The sequence below is a fragment of the Bubalus kerabau genome, chromosome 3 (genome assembly GCF_029407905.1).
Source record: "Bubalus kerabau isolate K-KA32 ecotype Philippines breed swamp buffalo chromosome 3, PCC_UOA_SB_1v2, whole genome shotgun sequence".
NCBI lineage: Eukaryota > Metazoa > Chordata > Mammalia > Artiodactyla > Bovidae > Bubalus > Bubalus kerabau.
Window position 1 is genome coordinate 189177279 of NC_073626.1, and position 13342 is coordinate 189190620.

Below are 13342 nucleotides of genomic sequence, written 5' to 3' on the forward strand. Positions count from 1 at the left end.
TGGACTGTAGCCCACCAGGCTCCTCTGTCCATGGGATTCTCTAGGCAAGAATACTAGAGTGGGTTTCCAGTTCCTTCTCCAGGGGACCTTCCAGACTCAGGGATGGAACCAGTGACTCTCACGCCTCCTGCATGGGCAGGCAGCTTCTTTACTGCTACTGCCACCTGGGAGGCTTAGAAGAAGACTGGAGTGGGTTGCCACGCCCTCCTCCACGGGATCTTCCTGACCCAGGCATTGAACCTGGGTCTCCTGCACTGCAGGCGGATTCTTTACTGCTGAGCCACCGAGAAGGCCCAGGAGGAGGCCATGGCCCCCGAGACTGCTGGCTGCAGATGGGGGGAGGGTACTGGGTCAGGGGAGGGGCAGAGATGCCCAGGAGGACGGTATGGAGGGGGTTGTAGACTCTCCATCCTGGCTTCGGGGCGGCATCATCGCGCCGCTCTTGGCAACACCCCAACCTCCAGACGGAGTCTCCAAGGGGGAGGAAGACTGCCAGGTTTGAAAGCCTTCCAGGTGATTCCAATTTGAGAGCCACAAGAATGTCTGGTTAAGAACCAGGTTACGGAGGTCACCCATCCAGGCTCGAACTCGTCTCCCCCACAAACTTGCCACAGCTCCGTGACCCGGGCAGGTTTCATCATTCGTGCCTCAGTGTCCTTGTCTATAAAGTGAGATTAATAACTGCAATTTCACGCTAGCCTATTGTGAAGAGCAGACAAGATGATGTGTGTAAGCAGCCCGGCACACGCCCAGCGCGGCCCACGCTCACCGTCACTCCGCCATAGCGGGTGGGCATGATGGTGACCTTGTAGGAAAGGACAGCCCCATGGACTCTGTCCGGTCGTCCAGAATTCCTGTCCAGCCACCCTCCCCTGGAGCCTCAGCCATCCCGCCCGATGCTCCTGTCCTGTGGGGTTGCGGGGGAAAGGTCAGGAGACCACAGTGTTGGGCAACCTCCTGCCAGGGCCCTGCAGTTACTCTTTCCTGATTCTGAATGCAGCGTGAGTCAGGCGGGCCCGGGGCCGCCCGAGCCGTCAGTCCCTATGAGAAAGACAGGCTCCTCTCCTGTCTGGGCAGGAGCCCCCCCCGGTTCACTCTCAGGTTGCTGAGTCCAGCAGGCTGTGACCTGAGAGTTGCCAGGACAGCCTTCCCTTCCTCTCAGGTCCGACCTCTGGGTCTCCAAGGGCCTTTGCCCTCTATTAGAATGCAGACATTGGGAGTATATATACACAGCGGTCACGTGGAGAGGGCCCTGGGGGTGTTACATAACAGTCATCATTTATCAGGTATTACATGCCAGGCACGACTAAGCACCTCACATAACCCCACACAAGCTCGGTGAGGCGGTTTCCATGCCCATTTTATGGAGGAGGAAACAGACTCAGAGAGGCAACGTGTGCCTCCGAGAAGGGCCATTCAGCATCGGGTCATCCGACTCTGGGGCACGTGGCCCTTCCCTCCGCGTGATGCTTTGTCCCGGGGCTGCGGTGTGTGGGGTGTGCGGGCACAGTGCCTGGGCGTGCTCTGTCCTCTCTGCCCTGAGTCAGGCCCTGGCGGGGAGTGGAGAGGGGCAGACCGCTTCAGACTGGGCACAGCGAGGCTGCAGGAACGCGGGCCCCTCCTCCGCCCGCTGCCTCTGCCGCCGGCTCTCCACCCTGTGGGGCTGCAGGCCTGCCCCGCTCCAGGCCTCCGCTCGACCCTCCCAATGCCTGGAAGCTGGCTCCCCCGCTCACCCACCGCTCCAGGCCACCCTCCGGCGTCAGCTCACACAGCACCCCCTGTCCCGCCAAAGCAGGTCGCCTCCCCGTTATTCTCCGGCCCTCACTGGCCCCACTTTAGGGCACTCATTACAACTTATAGCTATTTGTGCTTCTTTCCTCGCTGCCTCCCTAGATACGAACTCCTGAGGGTAGAGATCGTGTCTGGCAAACAGGAGACGTGCGTTGAATATTTCCAGAATGAACGAGTGAGGCGTTAACAGGGGTTTTGAACAAGCGTTTGCTAGGATGTGACAGCTGGCCCAGTCAAGCCACCTTCCGGCTCCCTTGGGACCTCTGTCCTCGCTCCCCAGGGTCAAGCCGACCCCGTGTGGAAGGAACCACAGTATGGGTGGGGAGGGGAAGGACTTGCTGCACAAGAACTCAGGCCTCACTCTGGTCTCCCCGGGGCTTTCCAGGGACCAAACCGTGCACCGCAGGCAGCCATCTGGGGCGGCCCCGGTGGAGGGGACCCTCGCCCCAGGCTTGATGAGGCAGCCCGCGGTGCTCTTAGGAGCCACCCAGCCTGCATCCACTGGACCCCGGGTCTCAGGCCAGTGTTGAGGCTCAGGACTGAACGCAAGTCCTGGAGGAAGAGTTCACGGACGGCACCTCTCCTGCTGACTCCATGACACCTGTCAAGAGGCCAAGCTGGATTTCAGAGGGGCTAATTGTGGTCTAGATTGTGGAGATCAGAAGGGCCAGTCTGGTTGTGGTGGCCAGAATAACCGCCCCCCAAGGGGGTCCATGTCCAAACTCCCAGAACCTATGAACATGTTACCTTACATGGCAAAGGGGAATCAAGGCCGCAGATGGAATTAACGTTGTGAATCAGCTGACCCAGAGACGCTGGAGGAGCCTGGCCTATCCAGCTGGGCCCGATCACAAGGTCCCAGGAAGTGGAAGGCGGCAGAAGAGCTGGGGGAATGTGTGACGCTACAACACAGGCTCTGAAGCTGGAGGGAGGGGCCACAAGCCAAGGAGTGCAGGAGGCCCTGGAAGCCGGGAAACAGAGAAGCGATTCCCCACTCGGGCTGCCCGGAGAAACAACGCCTTCCAGACTTCTGACCTCCAGAATCTAAGATTATGAATCTGCTTTGTTTTAAGCCGCTGAGCTGGCGGCAGTTTGCTAGAGTGGAGGAACGCACGCACGGGCTATACTGCTGCCGTGCGACAGGTGACGGCGTCTGCGGGGGCCCGGGTGGGGACTGATTTTGCTTCCTCTGCCATCGAGGCGAGGTTCCTGCAGGAGCCTTCCTGGAGCACAGGAGTCACGCTTGAGCCGCGAGAAGTGTCTCAGACGTGTTGCTGGGTCCACCCGCGACCTCACGAAGAGGACCTCATGGTCAGTCTGGGGGCATCCGGGGCGAGAAATGCCTGCTTGGGAACTCATCTGAGTTCTTCCGATTTTAGGCACTTGCCATCTGGAGGCATGTTACCTCCACTGAAACTCTTTCAAAAAATACAGTTTTCTCAACACCCTCATTGGTCTCAGCTTCCCTTGGAAGTGGGCTTATTCTGTCGGAATCCGGTCATGTGAGGGGGGTGGGAGTCTATTTCAGAGATTCTAGGTAAACGGTGGCCAGGAGGGTGCTGGGGGGAGGCTGTGGGATCTTCGCTAACCACCCGGAAACCACCCAGCCCTGGGGCTGAGTGAGTTATTCTGAGGCTTGCATCTCCAGAGAGAACACCGGGGTTTGCAGGGAGGAGCACAGGGAGCGACCTCCCGGGGCTCCAGAGCAAGCCCGCGGGGCCTTTACAGGGTGGCCACGGCCTCCCTGTGGACAGGAAGGAGGGAGTCACTCAGGGCACGCGCAAGCTTCCCCAAGGTCCATACCCTGGCTTCCCATTGCCACACTCACAGTGCAACTTTCCGGCCACAGCCCAGACCTTCGCCCTGCCATGCTCACTCGGTCCTGGCAGCCGGGCATTTGACCCCTAGGCTTGCATTTTCACATCGTATCATTGCAACTGGCCATGGTGACCCATGGGATGAGTCCCGTGGCCAAGATGGAACAACCTCACAGTCTTAACCAACGTTTGGGCTGCTCAGCCTCAAATTCCTGGAGGCCTAGGCAAGCAGACGCTTCAGCTGCAAGAAAGCCCTCTGCTCCTGCTGTCTAGAGGGAGCCAAATGAGGTTCACACTGTTTGTGTTTCTGTTGATTTATTAGCCAGTGACGGAAGCACAGCTGACCCCACACAGAGCACCCATGGAACGGACATACACCTGGAGAAAGCCACCCCACCCCTTTCCCTGCCCACCTGAGCTCAGACTGGTCCATCCCCAGAGCCCTCCTGTCCTGAGTGGTCTCGGTGGGTTTGGCACCACCAGGCCCCCTCTCCTGAGGGAAAGCAGGACATGGAACATTGACCTGGGGTCAACAGAAAGCCCAGGACTAATTCTACCAGGGGTCTCCCCTCCTGCAGAGAGGCCCAGGGTCACTAAAGCATCTTATGTCTTATGAGGGATATTTTTCACCCTTATACCCAGTCTTCCCAATCTCCAGGAATTTCCCAAGCCAGATTTCTAAAGGTCAGATGATGAGATGTTTCTCAGGCTACGTAAGGAGTCGCTAACATTGCTTCAGCATACGTCTAGAAGCACGTGCTCTGCTGGGTGCTGGGCAAAGGCGATTTCCACAGCTGGTCAGAGTTGGAATGCTGGTCCCACCTCAGTCTAACAGACCTCTGCTCCTTCCCTGTGGGTGAGGCTCTGGGCTAAATCTCTCCTGTCCTGTGACTTTAAGAAATGAGTTCCCCTGCAGAGCGAGAGGCAATCAGACCAAAGCAGGATCGTGGGTCCTTCCTTCATTAGGACATACAGGCCAAGAGGGCAGAGGAGGGGCGTGGACGTTTCTAGACTCCAGAGGGAACTAGGCTCCACACAGAGGACTTGGGGGTGGAGAGGGGAATGTCTGGAGGAGTCCCCGTGAGTCATGCAGATCTGCAAGACAGACCACAAGGAATGAGGTCCTTCTTGGGAAGCCAAGGGGGTCAAGTCTGAGAACCGCATGGGCGGCAGGCGAGGCGTGTGAACACTTGGAGGAAAAGGCCTCCGAGCAGGTGCTCCGTCCGGAACCTTGGGGTCTCTTGACACTTATTGTTCAGGGGCCTGTTTCGGCCTCCATCGCCCAGGCGGACGGCCCACCCCAGGGGTGAAGGGTGGAGGGGGCTGGCTCAGGGCTCCATGTGCCACCAAGTCCAGGCCAGGAGCCTCCAGAGGCGGCGCCAGCTCAGGGCTCCACGTGCCACCACTTGAAGGGGAAGGGCTGGCGGCGCACGTTGGTGCCGCAGTGCACCTCGCCGTGCAGCATGTGGTACGGGGTGAAGTCGTCGATGAAGGTGCAGTGGAGGCCCAGCGGCTCCAGCAGGGACCGCACCTTCTCCTCCAGGCAGCAGCGGCCGTTGATGACGGGCCCGAAGGGCTTGGGGATGCCCAGGTGCCGGCCCAGCACCAGCATGTTGACCTGCGGGGAGGGGGCGCCCGGGTCAGGGGCAGAGTCGGCTCCCACCCGGCGCCGTCTCTATGCTCAGCAGGGCCTGGCGCTGTCTTTGAAGCAGCCTCGCAAACAGCCACTCGCCCCCTCAGGCAGCGAGGGAGGGACTTGGCCTGGCAAGAACTCTAACCAGAGCTCACGATGAGAACTTCTCTCTCTGGCGGCTGCCCTCCTCGTTGGTAGGCAGCTGCCATGTCTGTGCTACGGAATCCTGAACTCCCAGGCTACAGCTGATGGGACCAGGGTAGATGTGTGACCCAAGCGGGGCCGATCAGATTCCCTCCTTGGCTGGTGCCGTTACCATGGTGGGAGAGCTGAGTCTCTCTCTCCCTGTGTCTGCACTTCGGTGTGGCCATATTCATGTCTGTCCCCAGGGACACAGAGGCTAGGGAGGCCAAGCAAAGGAGGAGGCAGTGGTGGGGGCGGGGGGGCAGGGATGAGCACTGTAGCCGTGGAAACAGAAGCTGGTTCCAGGCCCTCCTAACGCCCCCCACAGCGGCCACCCCTGCCACTGGCCTTCCTGGGGTCCTTATGCTAAATCTTCGGCTCTGGCCGAAACCCACTTTGGTGGTCTTCTGTTCCCTACAAACACAAGAATCTGGAGTGCTGCACAAGCTTCTGGGGGCACAGGCCTTATTGCAAAGCCTCCTTGGAGATGCAGGAAGGAAAGGGGCTTTGAAAGAGGGGAAATCAAAGAGGGCAAACAGTCAGAAAGGGGAAGGAGAAGGAGGGATGAAGCAAGGGTGGTGTGGACAGGCTGCCCGCAAGCCTCTGACGATGGGCGGTCTGGTTCCTCCGAGGGATGGAGGTGGGGAGGGCTCGAGAGGGAGGGGAAAGAGGCAGGAGGGAGCTGCGCAGCTCGAAGGGTGGGCCTCAGAGAGCACCCGGGGGTTGACTGTTAGAAAGGCAGCGAGTCTCAGGCCCCTGCGGAATCGGAACACCTGGGGTGGGGCTCCGAGGTCCCCGTATTCCAGATGCAAGTTCAAGTTTCAGAGACACCAGAGGCAAAGCCCCCAGGCTCAATCAAAGGCCACTTCTTCCACGGAGCCCTCTTGGGTCTCCAGGCCTACCTCTCAGACTGGAAGTGCTTTGTTTCACCTCTGAACTGGCACACCACTTTATCACACAAGGTAGATCTTTGGGACAAACCCTCAGAGAGGTGAAGTGAGTTTCTCCTCGACCAGATTTGACTGGCAGCCCCTTGGGAGCAGGGAGCAGCCTGAGTCACCTCTGCATCTCACACAGGGAACGTTAAGTATGCAGGGAGTGGGTAGGTGTCCAGGAGCTGGGGGAAGGGCTGTCTGACCTTCAGGTGGATGCTACCCGCACGGCCTCACGCAATCTTTCGCTCACTGCACAAATACCAGGTGGGTCCCCGGGAGGAGAAGACGGCCTTCCCAGATGGCCCCGGAGTGCAGACTTGGCCAGTGAGCATTTCATGGTGATCGTGACAACCGGTCAAGAAGAGGTCCTTCCGCTGGGACCGTGGGACCTCTGAGTCTCCCTGCCCCCAGCCCCGGCCCCTCAACCCCAAACACAGTGGCGGCGGGCGTTTGGCCCCCGGGGGAGTGGAGGCTTGGCGCCTAATCTGACAAAACCCAAAGTCCTGGCTGACGGCCTCACCAAATCTGGGAAGAAGGCCACGGCCTTCCTCCTCTCCATCTTGAAGAGCTGCGGGATGTCCACGATGTCCCGCTCAGCCAGGCCCAGCTCCCGCTTCAGCACCTCCCGGTTCCAGTCGATGCAGCTCTGGGGAGGGGGAGGGGGGAGTCAGGGAGGCCTTGCAGGTATGGTGGGGGGAGGCCCACAGGGGCATGTCTGGTTAAGGATGGACAAGATGCCAAGTGCCCACAGGTCAGCCCTCCACACGAAGCTACTCCTTGTGAGCCTTCATCAGAACATGCCTGCTCGGTCCCCCCGCCACAGCCTCACCCCCTGGCAGGGGGCATGAGAGCGTGGCTCAGGGTGCCCCGTCCTCCACCCACTCCCTTCTCTAGAGCCTCACTCCTCCGGGATCTCCTTCAGTCTTACTGTTCAAAACACCAGACACGGCCAACTCCCACATTTCTACCCCCAGCCACTATCCCACAGACAGAGGAGCCTGGCGGGCTTCAGTCCACAGGGAAGCAAAGAACTGAACAGGACTAAACACACACAGGAGCCACTTTACAAAGCCCAACGCTTTCCCTCAGCTCAGACGTGCAGGTACAACCAGCCCTGCGCATCTCCACTTGGGTGTCTGACGGGCACATCAGAGGTGAGGAGTCCAAAGACAAACTTTCATTTCTACCCACCCCTCCACGCCCTCCCTGCTGCATTCTTCAGCTCTGGAAACTAATCGCTGCTGCTGCTGCTGCTAAGTCGCATTAGTTGTGTCCGACTCTGTGAAACCCCATAGACGGCAGCCCAACAGGCTCCTCTGTCCCTGGGATTCTTCAGGCAAGAACACGCAAGAACGCTGGAGTGGGTTGCCATGTCGTTCTCCAATGCATGAAAGTGAAAAGTGAAAGTGAAGTCGCTCAGTCATGTCTGACTCTTAGCGACCCCATGGACTGTAGCCTACCAGGCTCCTCCGTCCATGGGATTCTCCAGGCAAGAGCACTGGAGTGGGGTGCCATTGCCTTCTCCGAAACTAATCGCTGCTCAGGCCCAAATGCACTGACATGTCTACGCTACCTTACATAGCTAGCGGCAGCTTGCCTACAGCACAGGGAGCTCAGCTAGGGGCTCTGATGACTTAGAAAGGTGGGTAGGGGGTGCGGGAGGGCAAGGAGGGTGTTACACAGCGGACCCACTTCCTCTAAAGCAGAGGCTAACACGCCGTCATAAAGCAATCAGGTTCCGGCGTGGCTCAGGGGGGGAAAAAAGTCCGCCCCCAAGGCACGAGGTGCAGGAGAGGTGGGTTCCATCCCTGGGTTGGGAAGATGCCCCCGAGGAGGGCCTGGCAACCGCTCCGGTACTCTTGCCTGGAGACTCCCTCGGACAGAGGAGCCTAGCGGGCTACGGTCCACTGGGTCGCAAAGGGTCGGACACGACCGAGCGACTAACCACGCGCACGCGCACTCCAGTTAAAGAGAAAACCCTGCAGTCATTCTCGACGCCGCCCTCCTCTCACTCTGCCTCCGCGTCAACAAGTCCCGGGCTCCTCCATCTGCTTCCAAAACGCACCGATCTGACCCCGCCCCGCACGCGGGTGGAGCACCGTCCCCCGCGGCTCCGGCTTCTTGCGCTCTTTCACCACGCGGTGACCACGACAAGGCTCCTCACAGCTGCCCCCTCGCAGGAGTGGAGCTGCCAAGGGCCCGCTGCGAGCTCCAGCCCTGCAAGCCAGCCCGTGCGGGCGCCCGAGGCCCCCACCCGCTGCGCAGGGCCAGTGGCTAAGCAGGTGTCTCCAAGCTGACCTGACTGGCTCGCCCTGCTTTGCTGAGCCTGACCCGGGCTGCAGGCTGTCAAGGACCCGCCGCCCTGCCTTCCCCCCACCAGCTCGCCCTGCCGCCTCCACTGGCTTCCTCCCTCCCTCTGCAGGCATGGTCCCTAATTCAGCCCCTGCGAGGGTCACCCCAGCCCGGGCGTGCGCTTCTCAGAAGGCCCTGCGCCAGACATTGTCTGTTCTTCTGGACCCATTGCCCCCTTCTTTCCTGCGCTGCCTCCTGGGAGGCTGACCCTTGGGAACCAGGGGCTCCTGTACCCGCTGGCTTCCCGCTGGGCTCAGCCCATGGGGGCGGTGGCGGAAGGTGGGAGCGCTGCTGGGGGAGTGCACTTGGGGTCACGGCAGGCTGGCTGTGCAGCCCCAGCTCCTGTCTTACAACCTCTTTTTTTAAATTTCTTTCTTTAATCGGGGGCTAATTACAATGTTGTGGCCGTGTCTGGAGTGACCCCTCCAGGCTCCAGTAACATGCTCCTCGGCCAATTCCTCCAGGCCTGGGGGAGGTGAGAGCTCCCCTCTTCCAACCCTGGGGATGCGGAATAGGCCCCTGCTGATTTCCTCAAACCGCCCTGCGCCTTTGTAATCGTCCGTTTACTGAACCGCTCTCTGGTTATCTGCTTGCAGTGCCCTTGCTTCCTGCTAGGACCTCCTGTCACCACCCCGCCCCTTGCCGTAATAGAAGACAGATCCCTCAGCCCAGCAGCAGAGAGATCATTCCAAAGCCAAAGTCTGATCGAGTCTGTCCTGTGCTCGGATCCCCAGACGGCCTCCAGTCGCGCTCAGAGTCACAGCCAAGGCCCCAGCGCTGCCCTGCGGGGCCCTGGGTGGCCCCATCTCTCCTCATTCCTCTGGGGCCCCCAGCTTCGTCCTTAAACGCTCCAGGCCTCTTCGTTCCGCCTCAGGGCCATCATCTGTGTTGTTCCCTCTGCCGGGAATGCTTGTCCTTGCACGCACCTGGCGTGGCCCCTCATTTCTCTCGAGTGAAAGCCGGGATTTAGAGACTCTGGGCCTGTCACCCACCCTCCCCGAGCTGTCCTAAACCGTGGGCCTCAGACCTCTGTCCACAACCCCGTCCCCAGACATGCCTACCCCCACGCCTGGCCCGCGGCCCTGGTACCTGCACAAACTTATTGTAGCTGATGAGGTTTCTGTTAGAGAGGACCTGGCTGATGGAGACGGTGTTGACCTCCTGGTTGCCTGTGAAGGAGAGGGGCAGGGTGGGAGCGGCACCAGCAGAGGCCAGGCTCAAAGGCGAAAGGCTGGTGAGCCGGCAGCTCCCAGGCGTTTCCTCCTGGCCTCTGAGCAAGCCTGGGTGTGCGAGGACGGCAGGGGCGGGCAGCACATGAACGTGAGGCCTTCATCCGAGCACATCAGACGTGGTGATGCTGCTTACTGGAAATGTAACCCCCACCCCCACCGGACATTGGATGATGATCGCTTGTTTTTTGGCTAGTGGTGGGGCGCGGAGCTGGGTCACCCACCTGCCCACCAGGACCCGCCCTGAATGGACACTGCTGAACCCTGTCCCTGACCTCCAAGAGGCGACTGCTTGGCAAAGGGGCTCCCCCAGACCCATCTCTCCTGCTGGGCTGATGAAGTGCTCGTGGAGACAGGCAGGACAGGGGAGGTCAGAGCCAATGTCTTGAGACACTCACAGCTCCCATTTACTAATCTCTCACCCTGCACAGGCCCTGAGTCCAGGGCTCCACACTCAACACCTCATTTAGTCCTCACAGCCACCCCACAAGGCATGCATCAACACCCCCACTTTACAGATGAGGAAACTGAGGCTTAGAGAAGTAAAAAGATTTGCCCCAGGTTTTGCAGCTGGGAAATGGGGGTACTGGTGATTCAGACCCAAGCCAAGTGCTCAGGAAGGGCTGAAGCCTCGACCAAGGGCTGGACCCACCTGCCCACGTGCAGGCTCGGTCCCCCCACCCCCGTTGGAGTGGAGACGCGGATCCACAGCATCCCCACTGAGGCCGCTGGGCCAGCGACTTCCCCTCGCTGAGCCCTGCATTCTCGGGTGTGAAGCAGACTGAGTCGCCCTCACAGGCCCTCTTGAGGTCAGATGGGGTCAGATGTCTGGAGCACGCAGCCTGGGCCCTGGCACACGGTGGGGGACCACTGAGGCGCCGGCCCGGTGCCGCTGCGCTGGTATCAGCTCTCTGGGGCCACCCGGTGGTTACATGTGGCTCGACAGCTGTGAATCCCCACGCTGCTCAGCTCAGCCTCTGGGCCCTGCTCACCGCAAACCCCTGCTTCTAAGGAAGATGAAGACGGCCTTCCTTCTGCCCGGTACATGAAATTTGGATTTGAGAATTTTCCAGGTTTGATCTGAGCTCAAGGAGTCTGTTCACAGTCCCGATGGGAGAGAGGGGGATGGGGCAGCTGTATTTCTTCCATTTTACAGCTGGGGCTCCAGGGGGTGGGAAATAGATGTGGGAAGTTACATGTGGGAGCTTTTAAGTTCTGTGAATGCTTTTCTCTTGGAGGGAGGTTTGGTCCATGGCAGGAATGTTCCTGAGCCCGGGCTCCAAGCTCCCAATAGATGTTCCACTGATCAGTCAGATTTCATTCGCAAAACACAAACTATTCAGACTTTCAAGACAGCGAGGGGCAGAGCATCAAATCCCAAGTGTTAGGCCCTTTGGCGCAGAGGCCCCTGTATGACTGAGCCGGTCACACACCCCAGAGCAGACCCTGTCTCTGAGTGGCCGTGGCCAACCTCCCATCATGCACCGTGGCACTCCCTGCCAGACCGTGACTCTGCTGTGCCTGCGGCCAACCCCCCATCATGCACCATGGCGCTCCCTGCCAGCTCTGCCCCTGCTGTGGACTGCGGGGCCTGCTGAGCCAAGGGGTCTCAGACCTGGGGGACAGGCCACCTTACAGCAGGACATTCCCCTCTCAAGCCGTGATGTGGCAAGGGGGGACAGGAAAGCGGCGATGAGGGGCACAGCACCCACCGGCAACCCCTTGGAACAGGAGGGCGCCCCCGTGGCCCCACTTCTGCTTTTCCTGGAAGAGCTTGAGGCAGGCGCTGGGGCTGGCCAGGAGCATCCGGAAGCCCTGTGTGCAGAGAACAGACTCAGCTGAGACCCTCGCCTCCGCTCGGCTCAGTCTCAGGCCCAGAGCTGTCCCCTGGGTCCTCACCTTCCCGTCAGCGACAGGGACGAAGCTCAGAAACTCATCCACGTGGCCGACTGCCAGCCAGTCCACGAAGAGCTCGACAGGCGGCTGCACCTTCTGGGCGTGCAGGAAGTCCCGGACCACCTGGGTGACCCGGCGGCCCCTTGACCTGGGGCCCAAGGGGTCAAAAAAACTTTAACTAAAGAGAATATACGCAGAAACAGAAGGACAAGAGTTCAAGATTTCTGCAACGTCTGTGAAAAGCTTGTGCTGCCTTTGTAATCAGGAAAGATGATGAATAAATATATATTTAAGTTACACTCAAGGTGAGTTCTCTACGAGGCAGACACAGGCAGCTCAGTCACAGCTTACCATCCCAGTCTCCCCATCCAGGCAGATTCTCAGGACCACCCTCAGACCCATCCTCATGCTCTCCAAGTGACAGATGTCACCCGCATATTCAACCCGCGGCTGGGCAGTTCTTCCTAGAGTCTAACTGACATCTCTCTTGCTGCAGCCTCAGCTTCCCACATATCAGCAGGGAGAGAGGGTGATCTTGTCTCACAGCCCCAGGATTTTATTTTTGTGAACTCAAACCCCCTTTTATTCTTGCCTTCTGAAAAAGTATCGAATGGCATGGCCCAAACGTCCTCTGTGAGATCATGCGTTTGAGGACAGGTGGTCCCCTTCAAAGCTTCTGGTTTCACCTGTTATCTGATCACAAGTCTGTTCTAACCACTTTGCTGAATTTGGTTGGCTCTGTCTTGGTCTATTCCCACAGCAAATAACCGTTGTCACATGATTCCTTTTCTTTTCCATCAGCACCCCTAGGTCGTGTTACTCCCCTTCTTTGCATCACTGCTGTCTCCGTTTTCATGTCCTGTACCCCCTTTTCGCTCTCAGGGAAAGATCTGATATTAATCATTTACATCGTAGTGTGAACAAGCCTTGATTTAAATGCAATTTCTCCTGGGACTGTTGAGGCTTAAAACCGTTTTCTTATAATTATTCACTGGTATTGACATGGATTTATTTTCTGAATCAGAAGACCCAAGTCTAGTCATAACTTTGCCTCCTGTGTGACCTTCCTCGGGTGACTCACCCTCCCTGGGCCCACTTGTAAAATGAGAGTGTTGGACGGAATGAGCTCTTGGGGCCCTGCTTGCCCTGGGCATCTCAGACCCCTTGAGATGAGTGTGGACGATGTCTGGGGGGCAGTCCTCTGCTCCCAGCACCACGTGGACTGCCATTTCATCACTGATCCTCTCTGCTTCTCTTCCAGGAGTGGGACGGCCTCCCCCAGCCACCATCACCACCCACCCTCAGTCTCTCACCCAGGCAAGTTGCCTCCGAAGAGGATCCGCCCCAGGGGGTACTTCTTCCCGTTGGCCACCACAGGGGGGCTGACCTCCAGGTTCCCGAAGGAGTCCAGGCCGCTTACAGAGTTGTCTCGTGGTTCCCGGGTCACATAGCCGAAATCTGGACCCTGGTTGAGAAAAAAGGGGAGACCCCCTTGGTACCATAGAG

At 59.0% G+C, this 13342-nt stretch overlaps 2 protein-coding genes across 2 annotated transcripts in view; both read right to left on the reverse strand.

Annotated features, from left to right (window-relative positions):
• Positions 1 to 13342, reverse strand: part of PADI6 (peptidyl arginine deiminase 6) — a 207547-nt gene that overhangs the window by 89243 nt on the left and 104962 nt on the right. The window lies entirely within an intron of this gene.
• The window catches only part of PADI3 (peptidyl arginine deiminase 3), a 30219-nt gene continuing 20580 nt past the window's right edge, over positions 3704 to 13342 (reverse strand). The window contains exons 11-16 of the mRNA XM_055574330.1: positions 13150 to 13301; positions 11840 to 11984; positions 11653 to 11755; positions 9801 to 9880; positions 6880 to 7005; positions 3704 to 5226 (exon numbers count right to left, since the gene is read on the reverse strand). Of these exons, the coding sequence (XP_055430305.1) occupies positions 4993 to 5226; positions 6880 to 7005; positions 9801 to 9880; positions 11653 to 11755; positions 11840 to 11984; positions 13150 to 13301 (840 nt within the window). The 3' untranslated portion in view covers positions 3704 to 4992. The remainder of the gene's footprint in view (positions 5227 to 6879; positions 7006 to 9800; positions 9881 to 11652; positions 11756 to 11839; positions 11985 to 13149; positions 13302 to 13342) is intronic.